The 26,907-nt window shown below is 44.1% G+C and overlaps 2 protein-coding genes across 3 annotated transcripts in view; one reads left to right on the top strand and one right to left on the bottom strand.

Annotated features, from left to right (window-relative positions):
* Positions 1 to 11,751: 11,751 nt before the first annotated feature.
* On the bottom strand, positions 11,752 to 12,544 carry LOC126953773 (putative uncharacterized protein FLJ36797). Its single transcript, XM_050789413.1, is given in 2 exon segments — positions 11,752 to 12,350; positions 12,353 to 12,544. Coding segments are annotated over 2 exon segments (711 nt in total). The 3' UTR covers positions 11,752 to 11,831.
* PDE10A (phosphodiesterase 10A) overlaps positions 12,528 to 26,907 on the top strand; it is a 669,061-nt gene continuing 654,681 nt past the window's right edge. Inside the window, exon 1 of one of the 2 annotated variants that reach the window (XM_050789384.1) lies at positions 12,528 to 13,139. Coding sequence is in view for 1 of the 2 variants with exons in the window: in XM_050789383.1 (XP_050645340.1) it covers positions 14,482 to 14,587 (106 nt within the window). In the remaining variant the exon portion in view is untranslated. Of the gene's footprint in view, positions 14,588 to 26,907 lie in introns of both variants that reach the window. The other variant, XM_050789383.1, reaches the window with a different exon arrangement.

Below are 26,907 nucleotides of genomic sequence, written 5' to 3'. Positions count from 1 at the left end.
AGACATTTGGCCTCCAATTGATCAGTGCTATCTCTGTTATTGCATATCAGTTACTATTCTAAAGTCAAGATGTTTTGATATATAATAGCTCTTTTTTCACAAATTGACCCAAATCTGTAGTCACTAATGGGTAGCAAGAGTGAAATCTCACAAGAAAATGGAAGTAGTTGAACAAAATACTTTATACCAAATCAAAACATGTTCAGTATGATGAGCGCAGTGCCTACTGTATTTAACTCCTGCCTGGAAACCATCAGAAAATCATTTCGTGCTAAGACAGATGAAAACGTAAGTGATACACCAAAAGCCCCCTTGACTTCTATCTGCCTGATTTTGATTCTACGTCTGTTGTGTGCCAGGTGCCTACCGAATGCTGGAGACTGAGAACAGAGAGGGACATGGACCTGTCGCAGGGTTTCGGGATAAAGCTGAGTGATTGCATTTCCAAGTTCTGTTGGGGGCTGCGTGCTTTGTCCACGTGACACAGTCATGCTACCTTCTGCTCTTGTGGGCAGAGGTGGTCTGTGACACAGTCCCGGCCAATGAGGTGTGAGCCGTCTGCTGGAGGTTTGTGGAAAAGGTTTCCTTTTTCCTAACGACATCAACAATGATGCCAGTTGATGTCAACCTCTCTTCCCTCATCTTCATACCTTAGACACAAAATGGCCCCTGGATCTCCACAGGGAATCTTGTTCACGAAAGGAAGAGTGGGAGGAAGAGGAACAACAGCACCACCAAAGGGCTGACTCTGGTGTTGCTGGGTCTCTGACTGGAAGCAGCAACCACCTCCTTTGCTCTGTGAGAACAAGAGGCTAGGGTTTCTGTTCTAGATCACATGTCTTACCACACACAGGCACACGCAGACACACACACACACAAACACACACACAAACACACACACACACCCTGACTGCCATAATACAATGGGATAAAGTATGCCCTGTCATAGGTTGTTCTGAGGAGCTATCCAGCTTCCTCCCAAGGTGGAGGACAGAGGGTGAGAGCTTCCAGGAGCAAGTGGAGTGGAGCACCACAGAGGGAGCACAGCCAGCCCGGCAGACCGTGGCCTGGGAAAGGAGCCCAGGCAGGATGTCCTGGCAGAGGACTGAGCATCAGTAAAGGACAGAAGCATGAAGGAGCTGGCATGCTGGGAGCTCCAGGTGTTTGTGTGACTGGAGAAGAAGAAGCCCCAGGCCAGTGGAGGAAGACAGAGCTGGAGGAGTGGGCAGGACCCCGCCATGAAGGGCTCACTGGGCTCACCTGGGCTGGGGCTCTGTCCTGAGGAGAGTTTCTGGATGTTGTTAAGCTGCTCATATTTCCATTTCATACAGTTATAATGAAGGCTGGGACAGAGGAAAAACTGAGGAAGGGGACGTGTCAGGTGGCCTCCGTGGAGTCTCAGTGGAAAATGAGAAGGGCCTAACGCCAGCCACTGGGAATGGAGAGAAGGAGGGCTTGAGTGATGCCTGGCTAAGGACAGTGATGCAGCGTCTGCAAATGATTGGAGGCAGGTGGAAGACAAAGGCAGACTGGACCTTGGTGTCTTCCAGGGTGGGGAAAGGGTGGGAAGCACAAGGAGGCTTTCACAGGAGCCCCTGGCACAATGAATGAGAAAGCAGGATGGCACTCGGGACTTGGCTGGAGTTGGAGATTATGTCAGTCCTACATCCCAGGATGTACTCAGTTTACATCCCCTGAGTAAAATACCACAGGGGACTTAAAGCAAGAGACTGGGCACTACCTCACCCAGGGAACAGTGACATGGACTTGACGGACTTGGCCAGCACAGCCAGGCTGATCCTCTTCCAGAAGACGAAGCCCTTTTAGAATCAGAGTTTCAAAGTCCTTGATAGAGGTAAATTTTATAAAGTACACATCAGCGATATTGATACATTCTCTTTCCTTCCCACCTGCACTCTTCATTTTCCTCCTACCAAGGGGAGGATTCCATTTTATTTCCTGGTCACTGAGTTGGGCATAGGATGTGTTGGGAGTGGACATACATAATATCCTCTCCTCTCCTCTTCTTTCTTCCTCCTTTCTTCCTTCCTTCCTTCCTTTCTTCCTTCCTTCCTTCTTCTCTCCCTCCGTCTCTCTCTCTCCCTCTCTCTTTCTTTCTTTCTTTCTTTCTTTCTTTCTTTCTTTCTTTCTTTCTTTCTTTCTTTCTTTCTTTCTTTCTTTCTCTTTCTTTCTTTCTCTTTGTTTGTTTCTTTCTTTCTCTTTGTTTGTTTCTTTCTTTCTCTCTCTCTTTCTTCTTTCTCTTTTTATCTTCCTTTCTTCTTCCTTTACCTTTTTCTTCTCCTGTCCCTTCTTTCCTGCCTCACTTCCTTTCTTCCTTTACAGCCTTTGTTTGTTAGCCAACTATGCTCAAAGTTCAAAATCTCAAGATTCCGAACTCAAAAATTATACTAAAAACTTCGAGATCTTATGGAAAGGCAAGACAAAATATAAATACTTTCCAATGAATCAAAGGTGGCTGGTCTCACACCTCCTAGGTGGAAAACATGATCTTCTTCAAAATGACTTTAGGGAGCTGTACTAGTTCTCTTTTTTCAAAGTTTCATTTTTAAATAATTTATTTCTTACTGAGGATCTTCAAAGAGGGGGAGTGAAATTCTTTTCCACTTTCTTAGTGCACTCACCACCAACCTAACACAGGTTACATGAAGAATCAAAATGTTTTAGGACCAGAGAGAATCTTACAGCTCAATGAGTTTAGCCCTTTCATTTTATAGATGTAGACGATAAGATTCAAAAAGGTGAAATAACATTTCTAGAATTAAACAGTGAGTTAACAGTGGTTAGGATAAAAATGAACGAAAAAACCCAGGTTTCCTGAATTTCAGTTAAAATTTTTTGTCTTCTCACTATCTTGAAAGGGAGATGTTTCAAAGACTGTAGACATATAGAGATATGGGTAGATGACAGACAGCTAGCTAGCTAGCTAGCTAGATAGGTGATAGATAGATAGATAGACAGACAGATAGATAGAACTTTGTGATTATGCCTACAAACGACACACACACTTGATTCTTAAAATAAATTCATTATGTAATTATGAAAATTATTATTTTCCCCCTATTTTACAGACAAGGAAACAGAGGCTTAGTAGCATTAAATGACTTTCCCAAATTCACAGAACAAGAACATGTCAGAATTGAGAACAGAAATCACATTTGGTTCTAATCAATTTATTTCATAGATAGATAGATAGATAGATAGATAGATAGATGAAATCTCGCTCTGTTGCCCAGGCTGGAGTGCAGTGGCGCAATCTCTGCTCACTGCAACCTCCGCCTCTCACACTCAAGTGATTCTCCTGCCTCAGCCTCCCTAGTAGCTGGGATCACAGGAACACACTACCATACCTGGCTAATTTTTGTATTTTTAGTACAGACTGGGTTTCGTCATGTTGGCCAAGCTGGTCTTGAACTCCTCACCTCAGGTGATCTGCCTGACTCGGCCTCCCAAAGTGTTGGGATTACAGGCATAAGCCACTGCACTCGACCTATTTCTAGTATATTTTATTACATAATATGGAGGACACCAGATGGAAAATAAATATGCTCGGTTTAGTAGACTAGTATCACAGAAACATGCTTTTGTATTCTATACTCTCAAGTTCACCAGAGCCCAAATTGCTTGAGGGTAAAGTAGGCCTTAGATCCTAACCATTCCAGCTGGGAGAACCAAATTACTTCCTTAAAACACATTAAATATTTTTAAACTAATGCAGATTGATATGGTTTGGCTCTGTGTTCCCACCCAAATCTCCTGTTGAATTGTAATCTTCAGTGTTGGAAGAGGGGCCTGAGGGGAAGTGATTGGATCATGGGGGCTGACTTCCCCCTTGCTGTTCTGGTGATAGTGAGTGAGTTCTCACAAGATCTGGTTTTGTAAAAGTATGTAGTACTTCCCCCTTTGCTCTCTCTCTCCTGTTCCACCATCTGAAGATGTGCCTGCTTCTCCTTCACCTTCTGCCATGACCGTAAGTTTCCTGAGGCCTCCCTAGCCATGCTTCCTGTTCAGCCTGTGGAACACTGAACCAATTAAACTTCTTTTCTGCATAAATTATCCAGTCTCAGGTAGTTCCGTACAGCAATAGGAGAACAGACTAATACACAGATCTATCATGCTTTGGAATTTTTATTTATTGTTCTTTAAAAAAGAAAATAATTGGTAAATTAGAAACTGGTACAAAACCTTTGAAGAATAATTTCACAGTATCTAATGAAACTGTTTGCAGTTACCTGTACTCCAGCAAACCTGCTTCTTCTAGGTCTACACCATGAAGTTATACCTTTCATAAACATCTACATGTGCAAAGTAACTCATTGCAGCATTATTTGTAATTGTGAAATATTAGAAATTACCTAAATATAAGTGTGCAAAGTAACTAATTGCAGTGTTATTTATAACTGTAGAATATTGGAAATTAGCTAAATGTTCAAGCACAGGATACTGGCTGAATGAACTGTGGTACATACACACTGTGGAGTTCTACACAGCTCTTGACAAAACGATGAGGATGATACTGATAAACTGATATGGAGTGATTTCTAGAAAATATTATTAGGTGAAAAGCAGCAAATTGCAAAACAACATATATAGTACACTGAGTTATATAAAGCAAAAAGAGAAAATAAGAAAATAAATTTTTACCTGCTCACCTTTACAACAGGAGATGAAATTCAGATAAACCTGAATACAACGAAATTTGCTTCCTACAGAGTCTGGGAGTGGGAGGGAGATGGAGTGGAAAGAATACAGTGGGAAGGACTCTTCTGCCTGTATTTCTTTAAGTGTAGTTTTGGCTTTTGAAGGCATATTCAAAAAAATATTCAAACAATGACATTAAATCAGTAAGAATGGAAAGAGAGAAAGACCCAAAAACTGAAATGAAATTAAAACAAATGAACTTAACCATGTTTCCAGTGAAGGGCAATAAAAGGGAAATCAACTAAATAAACACAGAATTTAACTATAGATCCTCCAGATTCTGTACTGAGTAGTGAAAGAAATTAGGGGGAGGAGTTGCGAACAAATCCTGACCTTTATTTAGTAGTGCGTTTTGTTGTGGAGGCATGGGCAAGCAATTAGGAAACCGTTTTAGATGCACTATAGGATACAGCAAGTGAATAAATACATTGATGTTTTTGGGAACCAGGGATTTCACTGTGATGAAAGAGACTTAGACAAATGAATGGCTCCTAATTTCTAAAATAAGTACATGTATGTATATGTGCACATGTATGTGTTTGTGTGTGTGTGTGCACGCGTGTACATGCACTTATTGCTTAGATCTGTCTGCTGCAAGGGCCAGGAAGAAAAGACACCCCAGCAGCAATGAGCACACCTAGTAACTGTGTCTTGGTCTGTCATTCCATTAAAAGGAACCGGTGTTCTGAGAAATGGCTGACCCCAGGGCCTGGAACAAAGTAGGTACAAATGAGCCCAAAGCATCTTATTACGCCAGAAAGTAAGGAAGTGTTTAGAAATGGTGGGGGCGGCCGGGCGCGGTGGCTCAAGCCTGTAATCCCAGCACTTTGGGAGGCCGAGACGGATGGATCACGAGGTCAGGAGATCGAGACCATCCTGGCTAACATGGTGAAACCCCGTCTCCACTAAAAAATACAAAGAACTAGCCGGGCGAGGTGGTGGGCGTCTGTAGCCCCAGCTACTAGGGAGGCTGAGGCAGGAGAATGGCGTAAACCCAGGAGGCGGAGCTTGCAGTGAGCTGAGATCTGGCCACTGCACTCCAGCCTGGGCGACAGAGCAAGACTCTGTCTCAAAAAAAAAAAAAAAAAAAGAAATGGTGGGGGCATGCCCTGAGAATGTGGGAGCCAGGTTGAGGGGATTCTCATTGGCCCTTTTAATGGATCAAATATGAGCATCAAAATAATATATAAAGGAATGAATTATGAGCGATTAAATACAGGAATTCATGAGTCCAAGATATTGTGCTATGAATAAATAGGTACATACGTTAGTCATTGAGGCATAAGGAAGTGTTTTTGCCTGTATGAGGGCTGATGTGGAAGAAGTACTGAGTTCGAACATCACCAAGGCACCAGTAGACTAAGCAGGAGTCAGGGTGCTGAGTTAGGGAACTGAGTTGAGGAGCAGGATACTTGTCTTGTCTTCTCGGCTACCCAAAGGCTGCTTATTGGTTGTACCTGAAACAAAAAGAGTAATTATACAATGGGAAAGTCAGATCATGCCTCGATCAGAATTCATACCACCCATGGGACATAAGTGCCTCCAGATTTGAAATTCGGAAACAGACACCACCTCACCTCCATAGCAGTCCCGCCGAGATGGCAGAACCCTAACCCATGCTGAGAAATGTTGTATTAAAAATAGAAGGAAGATGCCAGACGCAGTGGTTCATGCCTATAATCCTAGTACTTTGGGAGCCTGAGGTGGGAGGATTGCTTGAGCTCAGGAGTTCAAGACCAGCCTGAGGAACATGGCAAAACCCCAGGTATACCAAAAAGTAAAAAAATTAGCTGGACATGGTGGCCCATGACTGTAGCCCCAGTTACTCAGCAGGCTGAGGTGGAAGGATCCCTTGAGCCATGCAGGTTGAAGATGCAGTAAGCTGAGATTGCATCACTGCACTCCAGCCTGAGTGACACAGTGAGACCCTGTCTGTATTCTTCAGAAATGTCTATGTCATAAAAGAAAATTTCCAGAAATTTTCCAAAGAAAAATTCCAGAAATTCTCCAGATTGAAGGGCTATAAGAAATAGGGCAGATAAATGCCATCCTTGAGCCCTAGACTGTAATCTATATGGGACAGGAAGATGGGGAGAACATCATAAAAGACATTATTGCATCAATTGACAAAACTGGGATATGGGTGATAGGTTAGATAAAAGCATTGTAGTAATGATGTTAATTTAGTACTGTTGATACCAGTACTGTATCTATATAAGAAATTCTCTTATAGGAAGTTGCATTGAAGCATTTGGGGGCCAAGGGCCTAGAGATATATAATTCATGTTTAGCTGTTTTATAAAGCAAAGGATGACGGTGTACGTGATAGACTAAGTGGGATAAGATGTTAACAAGAGGTGAATCTGGGTAACAGATGTTATGGGTGTTTTTGGTATTATTTTTATTCTTGCAACTTTCCTGTAAATTTGGAATTATTTCCAAATAAAAGAATAAGACTGTGGGTGATGGAATTTAAATAAATCAACATATATAGAATAACTAAACTATGCCACTTATGGAAGGACAGATATGACATAATATTTCTGCAATTATATGATTAGTTTAAAATCCAAGCATAATGCATAGCTATAAAGTCCTTCTTCCCAAAAAAGCTACTTCAAGGCCTACAACAAATGTTCTACGTTATATTATTGGCCCTCCTTTTCCTCATTTATAACAGAGTATTTTGGGGCTGGAGAATTAGCCTTCTTAGATAATTTAATGTTTCTTGTAGCACTAAAAATCAATGATTACATTTTGAATGTTTTTAGATCTAACCGATTTGCAACTTTAAGTAAGCTTCTTCCAGACTTTCTGTGTTTCCTGTACTTATTTTCAAATAGTTTCCCACAAGTTGGAATTTTTTTTATTTATAGAAATTGTTGTGCTCAGCTGGTCAATGTAATGGGGTGTCTTAGCCTGTTTTGTGCTGCTATAACAGAATACCTCAGACTGAGTAATTTATAAGCACGGAAATGTTTTCTTATGGTTGTGGAGGCTGGGAAGTCCAAGCTCAAGTGGCCAGCCTCTGGTGAGGGCTTTCTTGCTCCTCATCACATGGCAGAAGGAGGCAAAAGGGATTAACGCTCTCCTTAAGGCCTTTTTATAGTGCTGTTCATTGGTTCCTGAAGGCAAAGCCATCAGGACCTAAACATCTCCCTAGGCCCTACCTTCCAACACTGTTGAGATGGGGATTAAGTTTCAAACACATGAGTTTTGGATGGCGCATTCAGACTACAGCTTGAGGGAGGTATCAGTTTGTCTAATGGTGAGTGCTTATAAAGTAGTCTGTGAGCTACTTTGGTTTTGCTCATGTTTTCTGCACTATTCCTTGGAAGTGGACAGAACGAACACTCCATTTATCTGAAGGTCTCTCTTCTTCTCAGAAGGAGAAGAACCTAAAAATGCCCTTCCAAGAGAAGGGAAAATGAAAAGGTCTGACTATGTGAAGCAGCTCTCACACTAAAGCTAAGGTCATCCACATGGCAGAAGTGCTGAAGCCTTGCACAGGGCATTTTTGTTCTTAAAGAACTCCTTAAGGTCTTAGGGGGTCATTGTGGAAGCAGTAATACAGGGATGAGGAAGCAAGGCCACTGACGGCCAAGTGGACACCTGGCATGGAACAAATTGGGGAAGCATCGTCAGAGAGTTGCACTACATTTCCTAGGCTCACATGACAAATTTATTACCCTTACCATAGCTTAGATGAAATTTGCCCTGTAATTTGATCAGTTATAACTTTGATAGGGGTAGAGGTGGCCAGAGGAAAGGAAAAGAGTATTCTAGTGCTCGCAAAGACTAATTGCCCACTGTAGAGTAATAGCGGGGCTTTGGGTTCCTACATCAATCTCTCATGAGTCTTAATCGAAGCTCCTTTGACACTGATCTGCTCAGATTAAGTTGGTGACATGGAGTTTCCAGATGTGCAGGATAGGTGACAGAGTATAAACTGCACTCATACCACCAGAGTGGTGCCCAGCTAAGAGGGCTGGCATGAAGCAGCATCTGCCCCCTTGACACCAATAACCCGTAATCCTCAGCAAAGTCTAACTTTTTTTCAGGTCCTTCTGCAGAAGGTGGGCAATTACACGTGCACTAGAAGTGTGGGCCTACACATCCTCTCGCCCCACATGGCCAACTCTTCTCTTTAGCTTCTTAACCCAGAACAGCCTCATCTAGCTGTTCCTCCTGCCTCTGATTTCACCTCCTTCTGATCCACTCATCAACTTTCCAACTCAAACATGTAGGACACCATTTTATCTCTTTCATAAAGCCCTTCAGGATGCAGGCTCAACCCTTCAGCATAGGCTGAAGGCCCTTAATTGTCTGTTTACCCTCCATCCCAGCACTGGCACCCAAACCACCCTGATGCTCAGCAGTCCAACCATCCCACTCACTCCTGCCTCTGGGGTTGCACACCTGCCTCCACTGTGGAGCTCCCCCAAGGCCTGCAAACCCATCTTGGATGCCGCTCCCCTTGTGGTCCTCTCTCCCACCTCTCTGGTGGCCTGGGCTCCAGGAACTCCTGCACTGGCTGCCTTCATCAGTGCCCTCGTCAGCACCTTGACACCTTGATAGTGTGCCTGCCCCTCTCCTCCGCTGGATTAGGACAGCCTTGAGGGGAGATCCCAGGACTTCATTCTGGAGCCCTAGAGCTCAGCAGTTATTAAATGACTCAAATGTTTGACACCTTATTTGGGTACTCCAAAGCTCCAGAAACAGATATATTTATTTGCTAATGAGAAGGGATGTGAACATATTGAAACAGGAAGGATGGGAAGGAGCAGGCGGCTTTGAGAACACAGGTAAGCCTGAAGGTCCCGTTTACCTCAGTGGTGGCCAAGGGCTAGGTGGGCATGCCCCTTGGTGCCCATGGAAGGCTTAAGGCAGAAAAGAAAAGAAAAGAAAAGAAGACTAATGGAGAGAAAAGAAAGAAAAAGGGGAAGGCAAAGAAAGGATTGAAGAAGAAAGTGAGGAAGGTAGAGAGATTGCATTTCTCAGGAATCACCAGAGATGTGACAGTGGTCTTGGGCAGATACACACACACACACACACACACACACATTTAATGTGGGAGATCACTATGGCAGAGAAATGGCCTTTGCCAACCTCCAAGCTCACTTTCTTCTGTGTTCTAAGAGAAGAATCAGGCAACTCCCGAATGTGTGTGAGAGGTAAAGAAAGTTTGATGAGGTTATGTAGTTTTTATGCAATTATAAGCAAAGGCAAAATTCCTGCCATTAGGAAGCTGACATTTTACTGGGAAAATAGACTAAACAAGGCAGGTAAGTGAACTACAAGCAATGCATGGAGGAAGTAAAGCGAAGAAGGGCAGGAATAAGTGCTGGGAGAGGTGGTGTAGCAGTGTGTGGTGGGGTGGACGCTGGAGGCTTCTTGAAGAGGTGCAAGAGGAAAAAATGTGAAAGAGGAAGAGAATGTGCCCTGCAGATATTCAGGACATTGGGCAGAGGAGTTTCTGGAGAGGAATCAGCAGCTGCAAAGGCTCTGAGTTGGGAGGGTGCCTGGTGGGTTCTAGGAAGGCCCATGTGGCTGAGAATAGAGTGAAGGAGGTGTGGGCAGAGTGAGAGCTGAGGGAGGTGGTGACAGCTATAACCCAGACATGATGAGTGTGGGCTTTCCATTCACCAAGGTGGAAAAACTGTGGGAAGAGCAGGTTTGTGATGGGGGTAAAATCAAGAGCCCAGTGATAGCCTTGTTAGGTTTCAGACACCTTCGAGATGCCCCAGTGGAGCTGGTAGTTAGAAACATGAATCTAGAGTTTAGGGGATGGGTCTAGGCTAAATATATAAGTGCAAGCATCATTAGTATTCAGATTTAAACCCACGAGGCTGAGCAAGATCACCAAGGGAGCAGGGAGTGATGGAAAATAAAAGGTCCACGGATGAGCCTTGGGACACTGCAACCTGAAGACAGTGGGAGATGAGGAGATCAGCAAATGTGACTAAGAGGGAATGTCCAGAAAGGTGGGACACAAATCAGCAGAGTGGAGCGTCTGGAAAGCCTAGTGAAGGCTGTGTTCTAAGGAGGTGGGATGAGGATTTCTGTCCACTGCAGTGGCTAAGTCATCTTAGATGTCTAAGAATGGACTCTCGGATACAGAGTTTTGGGTTGAATGGTGACCTTCGTAAAAGTGAGATATTGCAGGCGGCAGAAGTAGAACTCTTAAGAAAGTGTTCTGGAACGATTCAAGACCCAGAGAGAGGAGAGAGACCAGAGCCACCCTCTAGACAGCTGCAGTCTGTTGTGAAGGAAAACAGAGAACCTGGGTGGAGATGGAGGGAGAAGGTGGAGAGTCGAGAAAGTTCTGATTTATTTTTCCATAGGGAAATGACATTATGTGTGTGTGTGTAATGGGAAGGACCCAGGAGACGATTTGGGGGGAGTGCCAACACAGTTGTGCGGGCTTCCCTCTCATGGCACAAGGGGTTGGGATCTAGTGCCCCAGTGACCTTTTCTGGGGTATGAGCACTAGGGGAGAAAGCTAAGACAGTGGCATCTTCTTGCAACCTTCTCGGACAGGTTGAACCACCAGGAGCTCTGCGCAGGTGTCACCACACTCCTAGGCGTCCGTTGTAACCTGGCCTGAAGCCCGGGTCTTGGGGTAGCAAACGTCCTTAGGTTCACTTCAGCCACATCTGTGCCGTCAGTCCATGGAAGCTTTTGGGTGCATTTATGAAGCTGCGCCCTGTGCCTGGTGCCTCAGAACTCAGTCCTTTAAGTTCCTCCCACCCAGGATCGGGAACGGGCCTTACCATTCTGCCGCTCCTGCAGCAGCTCTTTCTGGCGAGTGCAAGCCCACGGATTCCCCGCGAGCCCGGTTCGGGTGGGGAATCCGCGCAGCAGTCCCCTGCACGCACCCTCCCGCCGTGCCCTCCTTCCCTGCGCAGTGCATCGCTCGGTGCTCAGGAAGGGAGAGCGCGCGGTCCTGGGCCGCCAGCGGTGCTCAGGGAGAGGCTACAGGCTTGGCTTCAGCCCCCGCGTTGCGCCACGTGGGCGCTCCCCTCTCTGTTGCTACCCTCCGTGCTGCGGGATGGCCCTGGCCTTGGTCCCTATCTGGACCTCTTCATGGTGCGGAGACTGATCGCAGTTCCCTACGTTTTGCGTCCCAACTTCTCAGGGACAGAAAATAACCCTGGTGTGTGTTGGGGAGAAAGGGGAGAGCAGGCCTTTGGCCTCTTAAGGGTAGTTTGGGGTCCCCCCCAACTGCGCCGAGGCGAGGGCGCCTGTCCCCAGGCGGGAGGAGCGCCCCTAGCGCCGGCGACGTCTCTGCGGACCTGGTGGTCCCAGCGCGCGGGCATCCATCCATTCATTGCGACTCCAGGCGCGGCGGCCCTAGGACTCCAACCGAAATCTATGAATGGGAAGAGGAAAGAGAACCAATGTCTGTTTGCGCTCCCTGCTTCCCCGCACCCCAGCCTCCCTCCTGGCAGAGCGAACCCGACGCGTAGTGACAAGGGGCGGGGGTCGGATGGGGGGTACTGCGGGGGCGTGCAATAGTGGGAGAGCGTCTGGCTGGAGACTGCACTATTTATATACTCCGGTGCTCCAGGACAAAGAGGGCAGATTCGAGTCACCCCCCTCCCCCAGTCCCAGCACCTCCCCGGCCCGGCCCCCTCCTCTGGAGGCTTTGATTTCGTGACCACCCCCCCGGGGGGGGGCGGGCTGGCAGGTGCGGGGGTGGGAACCGTCTCCGCGGGAGCAGCCTTGCCAAAGGTCCGGCTGCTGACGTCCGAGCGCCCGCTCCTGTCAATGAACGGCAGCGGCAGCCTGGGGACTGTTCTGGCAACGAGGCTACAGACGTCATCGCCTCCTGTTGGACGCGGGGGGGTGTCCGAGCAGCATCTCCGGCTTAAAGGGAAACTCTCTAAGTTCTGGGCAGCCGGGAGAGTCGTTCTTGAGAGCATATGCACCCCCAAATGTCAAGTGCACGCGGACACACACACACACACACACACACACGCACGCACACATGAGCACTCATGTTCTAGAGAGAGAGGTCTGAGTCCGAAGTTGCTGCTGCTGGGAGCTTGAGCTGAGATGGACTGGTCTTCATGGGCGCCCAAGGCACTGGGTGCAACTTTCCGCGAGACCCCCAGATGGAAAGGTGGGAAGGAGGAACCCCACACACTCGCCTTTTGCGAGAAGATCGGCGCGCACCCCAGAGTGCCCCAAGCCTTTGGAATCTGCCTGCTGAGCGGAGCGCGCGAGCGTGGACAGGTCCCGAACTTGGCCGGCGGGCTTTCTTGGCAACTTGCTTTGCGCAGTTCTCCATGGAACCCTGGACCCACTGTGCTCCCGGAGCCTTACCTTTTTTCTTTCTTTCTTTCTCTCTTTCTTTTTAAATTTATGAACTCGAAATGAAGCGGAAAGCAGATACACGCGTCAGCATACTTTGGCGGGTAAGTTGACCGTTCCTTTTACCTATTATTTAACCCTTGAGAGTCCAGAAAAACTTAGTCCCAATCTTTTTTTGTGTGTGTGTGTGTGTGTACTTAAAAAAACTTCCTGTCCTTTCCCTCCACCCTGTTTAGCAACAAGAAAACGTGTGCGTGTGTGTGGTGTGTTGTGTTTGTGGACGTGACTGTTTGGGGGAAAGGGTGATGAGTGAACTCGAGAAAGAAGAAAGGGAGTTTTTAAAGCCGGAAGACTCAAGGGTTTGCAGAGGAGGGGAGAGAGACTGCAGCCCGCCCCAGCGCCGACTGACAGCCTCGGGGCTAACGCTTGATCCGAGGAGTTTGAGAGCTCCAAGTTCCCAGCGAGGGCTGCGCGCCAGCTGCAAACCGCAGCGGCTGCCGCGCCAGACCCGCAGGTGCCTCCCGAGGCGGCCTGGAGAAGGGATGTTGTGTGCACTGCAACTTCCTTCCTCCACAGCCGGCCGCCCTTCTCCAGTTCTCAGTGGGGACAGGACCCCCTGCGCTTTTGATCTTTCCCTCTGCCGCCACTCTCTTCTCTCCCCCCACCTTCCCCAGTCTCTTTTGCGAAAGATCCTATGATGTCATAGGGGAGGAGGGGGTCCGGAGTCCCCAGCACCTGAAAGCATCACTAGATTGCATTCTGCAGCATTTTATTTTCTTCATCTCACCCAATTTTCCTTGCAACCCATTGAAATCGCATCCTCCCCAAACACTGCAAACACTGTCCTGCCCCTCCTCCCCCCAAGCCAAGCCAAGCCCAGCCAGAAGATACCACTCCTTCATAGCTAGACAGGGCCAGGAGTCCTCACAGCACCCCACCCCATTGCCCCTCCAAATGGGGAAGAAATCCGCTGAGGCACCCAAGGAGCCTCTCATCTCTGGTTTGATCTCTCCTCCCCTCTCGGCTCACCCTTCTAGTTGAAGGAAAAGGAGGAAGGAGGAAGGAGGAAGGAGAGAGAGAGGAGAGAGAGACAGAGAGAGGGAGAGGGAGAGGCAGAGAGAGAGAGAGAGAGAGAGAGAGAGAGAGAGAGAGAGAGAGAGGCGCAACACCAGCAAACAGTCTCCTAGACGTAGGGCTACACTGATGGACCGGATTGTAGGATTTCTGCACTGAGTCCCTGCCCCTCTGCCTTTCCTGCCACCCCAAGTCCCTTCCCCTCCTGAAGCAGCAATCTCTTCCATCTCCCTCTCTGGGCTCTTCTCCCCACCCCTTCCTCTGCACCTAACCCCCTCCCCTCCATCTAACCCCACCTTCACTCTCCTCTCCGAGGGGGGAGGGCCAGGGGGTGGGGAAAGAAAACCCCCAAATCCCCAGCCCTGGGCAGAGATGTCGAAGAAACGCAAAGCCCTCGAGGGTGGAGGAGGTGGCGGAGAACCCCAGCTCCCAGAGGAGGAACCCACTGCCTGGTTTGGGGACAGCAGCGAGGAGCAAGGTAGGGGGCGGGGAGGGGGAGGAGAAAAAGGAACAGGAGCACATGCAGGAAGACGTTTGGGAGTTGAGATCCCTCCGCAGGAATGCCCTCGCCACACTTCATCAGAGCTCCCTATAGCAAGACAACTTGAGTAGACTTCTCCCCCACAGATGGGGTTTTACATGTTTCCTCAGGATACGGGGAGTGGGGTGGGAGTGAGCTGATTAGATAATGCTGGAGACCCAGATCTGCGTGGACTTGAAGCTGTGTGGGGAAGAAGTGAGGGTGGGGTGGGAAGGGAAGAGGCCAAGAGGTATTGATTGGGGACAGCTGACTATTTTCCCTCATGCCTGCCTGGCTGTCATGTGCATTGGTGTGGACACACTGTACTGGGGATGGAGGGCCTACATGAATGTCTGTGTGCCGAACACCTGTGTCCGGAGGGCAGGGGTGCCGGTGAGATCCCCCTCAAGCTCGTTGCTGATGAGGGACAGCAGGGAGGGACGTTTACTTCTTCCATGCTTCTCCAGTCCAGGGATGCTTAGGGCTGCGTCATGTGAAATCTTCATTCCCTGCACAGGCAGGGCCCTGTGCCTCCTCCTGAAGTTGGAGGTGAGGTTTTTGAAGCAAATGGGGTGATGTGCTGTGATTTCAAGGAGAGACGTGGTGGTGAAAGCAGTTGGGTACTTCTTTGCCTAGAATAACACCAATGAAAAACTGAAGATGGAAAATTTCCTATGGAAACACAAGTGATCCTTGGGTATCTGATTTCCACATAAAAGAACCCAGGCAGACACCTTTTATTTCCCTTAAAGCTTTCTGGATTTGGTTTAAAGTAGGCCCCAATGAACTAGCCAGGCTTTTTCCGGGCTGCAGTTAAAATGCAAAGGAAAAATGAACCAGATGGAGATGTTTTGTTGTTGGCTAAGCTGTGGAAAATTCGGTGAACAGGCATGTTGGGGGAGAATCTGAATCTGGATAGGTAGGCAGCTAGGTAGAGGGGTTGTTTGTGTGACTGATTCCTTCCTGCAGCCCAGCTCTGTGGCTTCGGTTGTGGCAGGGGCCGAGCTGGGCAGAACATCCAGAGAGATGGGCTTGGGCTCCTGTCTCCAAAATGGAGGCAATGGCTCTTCTCCTTTGACGTCACAAGAAACACCAAGTCACAGAAGTCCTTTCCCCTGGAAAACATGAATCTTTGTGTGCAATGGGAACCTTCGGCATGGCTTGCGTCCATTTCCAAACAAAGGACGGGTTCTGGTCATGCCCGGAAAGTGCATTTTGGTGACACTGAAAGGAGTTGAGAAGAATCCCACCGCTTAACTCAAAAGGGGTATTTCAGTAACTGCAGGCTTTGACTTTCTCTGCTCAGTTATGATTTTAGAGCAATGCTAGGGCATTTCTTAAGTTACTTTTACTGAAAAAAAAAAAGGCATTTGGTAAGAAATTCAAGGTGTTGCAGGTGACTTTATTTGTATGGTTGGTATTTTTCCATCTTTGGGGGAAATAATTCAATATCACCATGAGAGTCTGGCAAATTCATCAGCTCCATATGCAGCATTTAGTTTTGACCTCGGGTCGCTCTGTAAAGGCGCATAGCCTTTTCTTTTGGTTAATAGCAAACCAAGTCTATGGGAACTGAAACCATTATTATGGTAAATAACAACCTTAATATTTTAATGCTATTTTAAAAATTAATAAATGTATGACTGCCGGCTGTGAAAAGAAATAAGAATTGTGTTTCAGCAAACATTTTTCATCTTTTTGGTGGACATATTTGGTATTAGGATTTAAAAAAATCTATGCTATGGAAATCTATACTACCAGTAGCAAGTCATTCCCACATTCCCCCGGTAATACGAGTCTACAGAGAATATTTTGCAAATCAGAAGAGTCAACAGTAAATACCTGTATCCATAGTACTCAGAGATGATCCTAATTTCAAAATGATTTATTGTACAATTTTTTTAGCATAAAAATGTCTAAAGATTTTATTGTATCCTTTGTATTTGGCAACTAAAACTGCTACTTGATGATTGTCTGAGAATATGTAACTGTAGAAACCATTGAGGGGTGAACGCTCCACCACCATGGTGTTGGGAATATATTTCTTTGGGAAATGGCAACCATGGCCCATGCCTGCAATGGCGGAGCACATCTGTGCATTTCTGGTGGATGTCTGTGGTATATGGCTATATGAATACATGGCTGTGCACGCTTTCACGATGGGAAACTGGGAGGCCAGGTAGCTGGCAGTGTTTGAGTGACAGCTGTTCATGACACATAACCGCGTACCCATGATTAAGATACTACATTTTCTCTGCCTCTCAAACTCAGTGCTGTTGGTTTTTACCCCTTTGGGCCTCTAAGCCAAATTTGACTGTACACACACTGCAAAACAGAGAAAAGTATATATGTTGGTGTTGCTGACCTGGATGGAACCTCAGAGGGTTATCTTTTAAGTTCCAACAACTTGGAAGGTTTACGTGTTTGCTCATTTCAACCATTGAGAGTATATTCATAGAATGTATGAAATGAAGGCAACTGGAAATTAAGTTTCAGTGGTGGTCAATGATTTTAAGATGGCCTGTTGGCAGGTTGCTTTGACTTGAAGTTTTAAATAGCTAATAGCTGACAGGCTTATAGGCTGCCTAGAGAGGAGTGCGGTGGGAACTTTGAACGTGAGAACTAAAGCCCTTCGGTCCTGTTCACGTCCTTCCCTACCACCAATCCATCCCAGAGTGCACGTGGTCTCCAGCCACAGCTGCTAAGTGCTCCTTTCAGGTCCTGTGCTGATACTTCCTGGCTATTGTGCTGTGTGGCCCCTGTATTGTAAATAGTTTCTCTTTAGAAGATTCCTTATACTGATGAACATAGGATAGTAAATGGGTCATTGTGTACACACTCAGATGGTTTTGGTTTCCTCCCTGACCTTAATAGATCCAGCCTGCTTAATTTAACTAGGTAAAAGGGAAGATGAAGTACATTATCCTAGCTTAGATTGAATGTTTCTTTGGATGTCCACCGAAGTTATTTGACATGTGCACATGTGTGTGTGTATCTGTAAAATTGTGATTACGATATTTTCCTCTTGTGGGCAGCAGCTGGCTGGCTCCGTGTCCAACATGTGTGTGGTCTATACTGATGGAAGATATTAGCATAAAATGTTAAACTTATAAACATTTTTCCTTTGTAACTTAAAGAAAATTGGTGTGCAAATGGACCATGCCAATGATAATTTTTGTTTTGTTTTGTTTCTTCTTTTCTTAATTGCTTTGAACTTGGACATAAGAGTGTGTTACAGTGTTTGGTTAACTATAACTGAATGGACATGTGGAAAGCTATATGGGAAGAGTCTTTGATGAAAACCTTGAATAATTGTATTTATTGATCTTATAACTAATAAGAAAGTACTTCAAAAATTTTTTCATTCTCTTCACATTCTTTTTATATTAGTCTCTTTTCAAATAATTAGTATTTACTTAAAGAGTTTGGTTTAATCACAAGATATCTTATTAGTTACTATACACTTAAGAAGTAATACTAACTCTATTTTACCAGTTACGCTATAGTTAGAAACCTGTTCTCTTAGTACCTGTAGGTTCTCTGAAATCTATCTCTATTCTCCCCTCTCCCCACTGTCACCCTAATTGGACTATCTTGCTTCGTCTTCTAGTTTTAAGCTTCATGTCTTTCAAGATGGTTTTAAGTTAGGAAATTACTTAACTTAAGTGGTATATTCTTAAGTGGTATATTCTTACATTAAATTAATCTCATGACTGTTTTAAAAGTAAGTAGTTTCTGTTTTGGATGAAATTGGTTAAGATCCTCCCCAGCCCAGTTTTCTGGGTTCTTGCCTTGGTAGTGTTTAAAGCTACCCAAAGGGGAGCCTCTGCGACTGAATGAATCTAGGGGACATTTGGGCATGACCAACTCATGTATTCCTTGAATTTCTTGAGCCATAGTGAAATATGGGTAGCTATTATGTGGTCAGATAAATCAGTGACTGAGTGAACATATGGTTTTCAATAACCACATACCTCTACCTCTCTGATATTACAATAACACCTGGATTTTGTAGCTTTCCTGTATTATTAATGGGTAGTTAGTATTGGGAGAACCTGAAACTGGGTATGAGAAGTAGCATCAATTTTATGCCTCTAAAACTAGTTAAAAGTGAATGTGTATGTTGTTAATTGACCTACATCTACCTAACCCCCTACCATCAGCTGGATTGATCTTTCCAATAGATTAATGTTTCTGATTAATTGTTCAGATTGCCTAATTCTAAAATAGCTCACAAAAATATCTCTCAAAGGGTGATTTACATCACTGATATTAAAAAATGGGCATGACCCTTGGAAGAGGAAATCAATGTTAAAGACAAACAGTCATACAAGCATGCATTTTTACAGAAGTTTGATGGCAAAGGCGGTTATTGTTTCTACATTTGTTAAAGTTCTTGTGTTAGTTTCTTTGGCTTCAAACCAGAAAGGCCACTACCATCCAGGGGGCCAAAGGAGGTGGAAGAGGTGACTTCGAGGAGAAATGGAGCTCAAGAATGAAGGCTGCAGAATGGAATAGAGGCCTCAGTCCTCTCTCATCTTTGGACATGCCCCTGCCTTTTTGATTCAAGTGGTAAAGGAAATGACCAACATCTGAAAGACAAAGTCACCACTATGTGCCTTTTTCCTCCCCTCAGGTTGAATTGAATGGCCTTGGTGATCCAGTTTCTGTGACTTTGATTATGACTTTGGAAATAAATGAACTTACACCATAACTGGACTCCAATCTAAATGATAACTCACAAAGGAACCAAATGAGGGGTAGTTATTAATCTGAAAGAGTGGGGAGAGGAAGTTACCTAAAAACTGGATTCTTTGAGAAGCCACTAGCTGGGAGGATACTCTCTTTTTAGAACTGGCAGAAGTTCTGAGCATCACAGCACAATAATGTAGAGCACCTTTTGATCTAGAGTACAGCAGGGACTCTTCTTTATGTTGTAAATGGCCTATATTTACCTACATTTATATTCCTGTTTGCCAACACTTGCTCCCCAACAAACATGCACCTGGCCCTCCCCTCCAGGGGAAAACAGAACTGCAAATAAACAGAGGTGAAAGTTATGTAACAATGCTGCCTCCTGTCGCTTCTATGGCTAGCTTAAATAATACAGATGGATTACGTGTTTCTCAGGTAAGCAGAAATTATCTTCACCTGTTAGCAGGAGGAGCACTTTTAATAAAAAGAACTGCTCAACTGTGACATGAAATTCTTAAGAGCTCTTTGACTTTGTCTTTCCTTCCTTGAGGAATACAAGGTAGCAATCACAATGACCATTATCTTGATATGATATATTGCATATATCATATAGATACATGCATATATCATATAGATACATGCATATATATTATACACACATGGAAACAATAGTCAGTGGTCATGGGAAGAGGTACAGTAAGTCTTCCTCCAACCCCAAATGTCACCTATATGACCCTGGTCCTTATGTAGCCAACCAGAAATCTCCTGAGCACACACAGGATGATATACATAACATTCCTTTCATAGAGAGACACAAGTATCCTGTTAAACTGTTCTCCTTATACTTTGCTTTATCCACTTACCTGTGTCTTGGAAATGTATCAGCATATATGAAACTACCTTTGTTGCCTGTATACTATTCCGTGGTACAATGTGCCATAATTGATTTAACTAAACCCTACTGAATGACATTCAAAATACTAGTCTCTTGCTTTTATAAATAAATAAAGTTTTCATAAGCAACCACACAGTACTTTTTGAACACATGTATACATTTATATGTTGGTAAATTCCTGGATATGGAAGTTGAGTCAAAGAGATGATAACCATTTGAATTCCATCGAAGGCTATTTGCCGATACCTGCCATAATTTTCTTATGCAGTTTGATCTGTCATGAGTACAGACACTATATTTTGAAAATCCCAAATTGGGATATTTGGTAAATATAAGCATATTTCTCAAAACAGTGAAATATATTTCTCAAAACAGTGAAATAGTCAACAGACTATTTGAAATGTAGAGAGTCCCAGAGGTAGGGTGATTACGCCCAGGATGGATTTTAGGATTTATGAGACAGCTTTTCTTCTTCCCCTGCTCTCTGCTTAAGGTGGGTGTTGGCATGAGCGGTGTTGCATTACATCCATCTCAGCAACAACACATAGGCACAGGTTTGTGATTTTGCCGCAGAATAAACATTGAGGGAATTTAAGTAATGACAGAGAATTAATTCTGTTATTTTAAAATGTGTATTATTTTATTCAAGAGTAAGTCTTACTCTTGAATTCTCAGATAACCACAATGGTAACTCTGGGTGTTGTGACTTTTGCACATTTTATCTATTTAGAGATTCTTAAATTTGTCAGTCAGAATGTTGGCTCTCAAAGAGTGGGAGTGGTGGTGTCTTAACTGTGACATTTATACCGTGTGGGAGCTGATAACCCCTGCCTTGTCCCCTGTTTCGTCCCTGCCCCTTCCAGTGTGCCTGGCACCTAATGGGTATGCCAGCGTTTCTTGTTGAGTGAAATCATGAATGTTTTTGTAACTGAGCCAACTTGAATTAACAAGTATCTTATTTAATAGAAACTATAATATTTCTACTTGTAAATGACTATAGATAAGAAGAAATATTTATATTGAGCTGTGAAAGTTTTTTATTCATGAAAGAAAATCTGCTCTGAGATTAAACATGCCACAGCAGCACATATTTGTAAAAGCATTTTTCCTTAGGACATAATTTTAAGGTGCTAATACCTGGGATGAAAGGGTGAGAGAGAAGTAGAAACATGTTCCCCTTCCCCTTCTGCCTCATGCCTGGGCCAGCTGGGGAGAAAGCCCACGTGCTTCTTCCCTTGGTGCTAATGGGGAGTTCAGCCCACACAAGCCTCGGCCAATGAACAAGAACCCTTACTCAGCTCCAGCTCCCAACCACAGCAGGCCCCAAGCCTGTATCCCTGCTTTCAAGCCATTTTCAGACACACTGGGAGCCAGCCCTCCTCTGTGTAGAAAGCCTCACTCTGTGAGTGATAAACTGTTTTATGTCCTCTTGGTGCGTGTGTCATCAGAGTTGACATCTGAAAGAAATTTTGGGTGGGAGATCTCATGCTCATGGAATACCCATCACAAACATTTTGCTACATTTTCTTTTTCTCCTCCTCCACCTCCTCCTCCCTTTCTTATTCTTCCCTGGCACGCATAATTATTATTATTATTGGCTGAAGTCTTCAGAATTATTTATAAACATTTTGATAAGCTAAATACTTTAGATTTATTTTCTGACGGCAAGACATCCCTGAACATGACCACAATTCAACATCCATATTGAGAATGCTTAACATTAATATAACGTTATTATCTAGTGGGAGCACATATTCAAATGTCCCCAATAATAGCCTGGATACTTTCTCAATCCAGAATCCAGTCGGGAATCATGCATGACGTTGAATTGTCATTTTTTTTTTTTAATCTAGAAAAACTCCATGACATTGACATTTTTGAAGCATCTAGGCCACTCATCTTTCAGAAATCCCAAATTTGGATGCATATGATGCTTCTTAGTGATTAGACTCAAGTTAAATATTTTGGACAAAGATACCACATAGATGGCACCGTGCCATTCTCGATGCATCCCATTAGAAAGCACTTGACATCAGCAGGTCCTATCTTGGTGACATTAAGTTTGATCGCTTGGTTAAGAAAATTTCTACCAGACTTCTCCACTGTAAAGAGAAATAGTAATAAACTCTGATTATTCTTCCCTGACGCCATGGCAAAATGTCTGCTCAAAGGTGCAAAATGTTGACAACTAAAATCCTTAATTTAATATCAATTCATAATTATATAAATTTGGATTTTGTTTACATGCCAATATTTTTCTTTTTCAATGAGGTGTAATGACTTCAGATAAGGCACTTTCTGAGCTAAACAGCTTAGGTGAATTTTACAGGAAGAACTCAATGGATTTTAACAGAAATAAACACCAAGATGTAAGCCATTTCCAGCATTCCAGAAGGCTTCCTGTGCCCTTTGCCTCATCAGGTCCCTTCCCACAGGTAACCATTGTTCACCCTTCTGACCTCTGTCATCAATTCGTTTGCCTGCTCTGGGACTCTTCTGTAGAAATGGAAAAGCACATCTTCTTTGTCTGGGTTCTTTTCGTCAAACTTCAATCTATGGGATTCAGCTTCATTGTTGCAGTAGGTTGCTCTTTTTAAGTGCTAAGTAATATTCTGTTGTATCACCATTCCATAATTTACTTGTTTTTTCTACTATTGATGGATATTTGAGTAGTTTCAACTTTGGAGCTACTCCAAATAAAACTGCTATGCAACATTTTTATACATGCCTTTAGTGGACATAGACCCTCATTTATTTGAGGCACATACCCTATAGATCACTTTTTATTTCAGTAATTTGTTTAATGTTCTTTATTAGTCATTGGAGCTCCTCAATGAAGGTGTTGATTTTCTACAAATACATCTGAATATCACAAACTTTATATTCATAAAAAATTCAGATGCTTTCATGGGAACACTGAAAATCCAGACATAGAATCTTGATAAATGAACTAGATTTTATCCATAATAGAAGTCTATACTTAATTTTGACTCACAAATATAATTATGCTTCTGTACCGTGGATGTTGAATTTGGTGCTTGTTCATTTAAGTAGTGTATTGTGCTTGATTGAGGACTCTGAAGGAGACTGTATTAAGAAGAGAGATGGACCATCACCAAGTTATACCATCCTGAGGTACAGTTTGCTGGTAGTATGGATTAGTTTACCTCTGAGAAAAACTTACCAGATTGAGGAATCTCTGCCTAGGAAACTCTGTAAGTTCAACTCAAGAAGAGAAGGAATCTGCTGTCTTTCCCAAACTGTTTTTTCTTGCTATTGTGATTTTTGATTTCCAACCTTCTTTATTTTTCTGCATCAGTGTGGCCTAATGACATCCACTTGCTGGTCTTATTTGGGGCTGGCCTGGACTAACTATGAAGTAGAAAGGGACAAGTGTAACTTTATGTCACCCTCTTGCCACATAATAATAAATCTAATTTTTAAGTAACAGGTTCTGTAACAAGATAGAGAACTTTCAGTTATCTTCACATTTGGTTCCAGCCTGTCTCTCAGCAAGGGAACTACCTGTCTGGGACAATGCTTCGATGTGTGCTGACAGCAGAGGGTGCAATTCCAGGGCTTCCGATGCACAGGGTTTGGCTGCTCCAGGAGAGCCTGTGGGGAAGGTGGGGACAGGAGAATGGTGTGGCCCACAGCCCGAGGAGGGCCCTGCTACAGGGTGGCTGGGGAGGACTGCAGAGCCCAGGAACAGCTGTCAGTTATTGTGAGCTGCTGTGGTGCGTGGTGGAAGACGTGACTCTCTGTGTGAGTCTAGTGCTCTGTCAAGTTTACCAAATTCTTGAGTGATTCAGAGAGGCTTTGTAAATGAAAACCCCATGAAGGGTCTGAGTTTCACATATGGGCTTTGATGGCATAAACCAGAGTGAGTGAGTGTGAAGCGGTAGCCAGAGTCGGGCCAGTCCAGGAAGACTCAGGTTCTGGAATATTCTTCGAAACAGTAGCAAAGGCTCTGGTGTCTCCAGGTAGGAACATGTTGTGATTCAAGGCAAATCACCCTACCCCAAGGGTTAGCAAACTCTTGGCTTTGAGGTATATTGAAGCCATTTTTTTCTTAACTTGAAGTGAATTGGAACATTTTGATTGTAGTCACAGCCCAGTCCCCTGTTTTCAATGTGGTATCACCTGTGGCTTGAGATTTAGGTAAAGATTACAAAGATGGTCAGAGGCCTGGTTTTACTCGGGGCCCAACAGATTTTAGTGATTCAGCCTAAAATCACCGGGGCTGAGTCAACATCAGCTGTTATCTTACATGATCATAATAATAATTAACATATCTACATAGCAGTAACTTAAAAGGAGTCTTTTTAGCTTCATTATGAATGTCAAAATGTGTATGGAGAATATAAATTTGTCATGGCATACAAGAAAAATCTATAACTAACTGACAGCGTGCTAATTTTATCCATACCCCTCTATGCTTAATAGCAGGCTATTTATTTGCCTACTTACTTCCATTTTTGTTGTTCAGTCTCTGATTTCAGATTTCTAAGATCATCATTATTTGATTGTCTAAAATACAATGCAAAAGAATTACAACATGGAAGTGAAATGTTGTCAATTACAAGGTTTCATTAAATCTAAGAGAGGTGCTGGGAACAGCTCTACCAACATGCGATGTTGTTAAAAAAACAAGTTCGACTTTGAACTGAAAAAGGAAAATTGATGAGGGTTATCCTATGCCCCTACCACCAGATATTTCTGTTCCATTCTATTCTAGACATCAAAAATGTGCCAAGTGTCCACTAAGTTGAGTGCTGGACACACAGTGTCTCAAGAACAGGCATAGCCTTGCTGGTCATAGTGAGGGTGTTTTGGTTAACTCATAGAACAAAGTGCCCTCTGATAATTTCTTATTTTGCTTACTTTTAGTGTCTGCCTCTTCCCACGAGAATATATTCTCATTAAAGATGGAAACTTCTTTGTGCTTTCTTCCTGTGTACCTCTAGCACTTGGACTAAAGCCTGGCAAATATTAAGTCCTCTTAAACTTTTTATTGAATGAATGTGTGACTGAATGATTGAGTTCCCCTTTTAAAAAAAAGGTTTTAGTAGAGATGAGGTCTCGCTATGTTGCCCGGGCTAGTCTCAAACTCTTGAGCCCAAGTAATCGCCCACTTCTGTCTGCCAAAATGCTGGGATTACAGGCATGAGCCACTGCACCTGGAATAAATTGTCTTTTTAATGGAACTTTTCCCTTGACTTAGGATGAATCAAATGCTTTATAGAAAAAGGCTAAGGGGGACTTTCAGAGGAGCTCTCCAGATAGCCTGAATACCTCCCGGCTCTCAGTCAGTCTCAGTTACAAGTGGCAACAGTCAAAGAGAATAAACTTAAGTGAAAGGCGGTATATCAGCAAGTCCTGGGGAGCGGCCACAGCAGAGGAGGGTACAGAAAGCAGCCACCTCCAGGGTCTGGACCTGGGCTCCTTCTCCTTCCTACATTGTTCTCCCAGATAAGGAGATGAAGGGCAGCTCAAGGTCACACCCTCACAATCCCTGCGCAGCCAGGAAAGAATACCTTGTCCCAGTTAACCCAGCCAAAATATCCCAAAGGCAGACACTCCCGTTTCTATAGATAGGGCGGGTGTGTTCCTAGAAGAAAGTGCAAGACAAGACTCTGCAGACAGGCATGACGGTCACCCTCTGTCCCCTGTTCCTCCTGCCAGGTCCCTCTCACTGAGTAAAGGTGGCACCATTGCTGTCCTTTCTGGCTCTAGAGAACTTGCCGATGTTTCTTTTCTTGTCTAGTAAAATTTAGTACAAGTGTTCTCCTTCAGCAATAGAATCTGCCATATACTGTGGTCCCAGAGAAGGTACCAATGAGATGTAAAATAGATGTGCAATGCTCTATCAACTGGTAAAGTCTTAATATCTTATACCCATCTGGTTCCGCACTCTTTATCATTCAGCAAAATTGATACTTACTTTTAATTATTGCTTATGATGTCTTCTCTTCCAGATCTCCCATTCTCCACTCAGTATCTCTTTGTGTAGACCTTAAGCCTCCTTGGAGACCCTTGTGAATTTCTACCTTCTCCAGGGAGCTTGGCCGTTTCCACGAGGGGCAGACGGGTTTGTTTCCTCCAGGACTCCAGGGCTCCGGGTGGTGTGCCAGGCACTTACTATACCACCTGGTGCTTGAGGATTGTTCCAATCATTTTTAGATCCCTCTTTCTCCCATTAGCCTGAAGAATTCTAGAGAAGAGATGTGTTTCATGCACATTCTTGCAGTCATTGGAGTCATTGTTTGTGTAGAAGGCCCATGACCATTTTCTGATGGAATAGAGACATACATTTGTGAAAGTTCCCACTTGTGAAAAATGTATGGATGAAAGAGGAGGAAAGATGTAAAGAAATAGAACTCTACATATGTGCATTGATGAGAAGCTCCCCTCTAACTACTAGTGATATCAGTATACAGTATGAGAAGGCAATTTCAAACTTATAATTGATATTTTTAACATTACTTAAGAGGTATTTAATAACTTAATGGACTGATTCAAGTGGTATTTTGTAGATGATAGAAAATATAAGCATCTATCTTGCATGTATATATATATATATAAACTATCTTGCGTCAGACGATGACTGGTGCACAAGGTGGCAAGTTTTTCTGCAAAATGCTTTAGTTCTGTTAAGAAACTCTGCATGTTATTGAAGAAAGAAATT

The sequence above is a fragment of the Macaca thibetana genome, chromosome 4, assembly GCF_024542745.1.
Source record: "Macaca thibetana thibetana isolate TM-01 chromosome 4, ASM2454274v1, whole genome shotgun sequence".
Classification (NCBI taxonomy): domain Eukaryota; kingdom Metazoa; phylum Chordata; class Mammalia; order Primates; family Cercopithecidae; genus Macaca; species Macaca thibetana.
The sequence above is the reverse complement of the archived record's forward strand: the minus strand, read 5'-3'. Positions and strand labels throughout refer to the sequence as shown.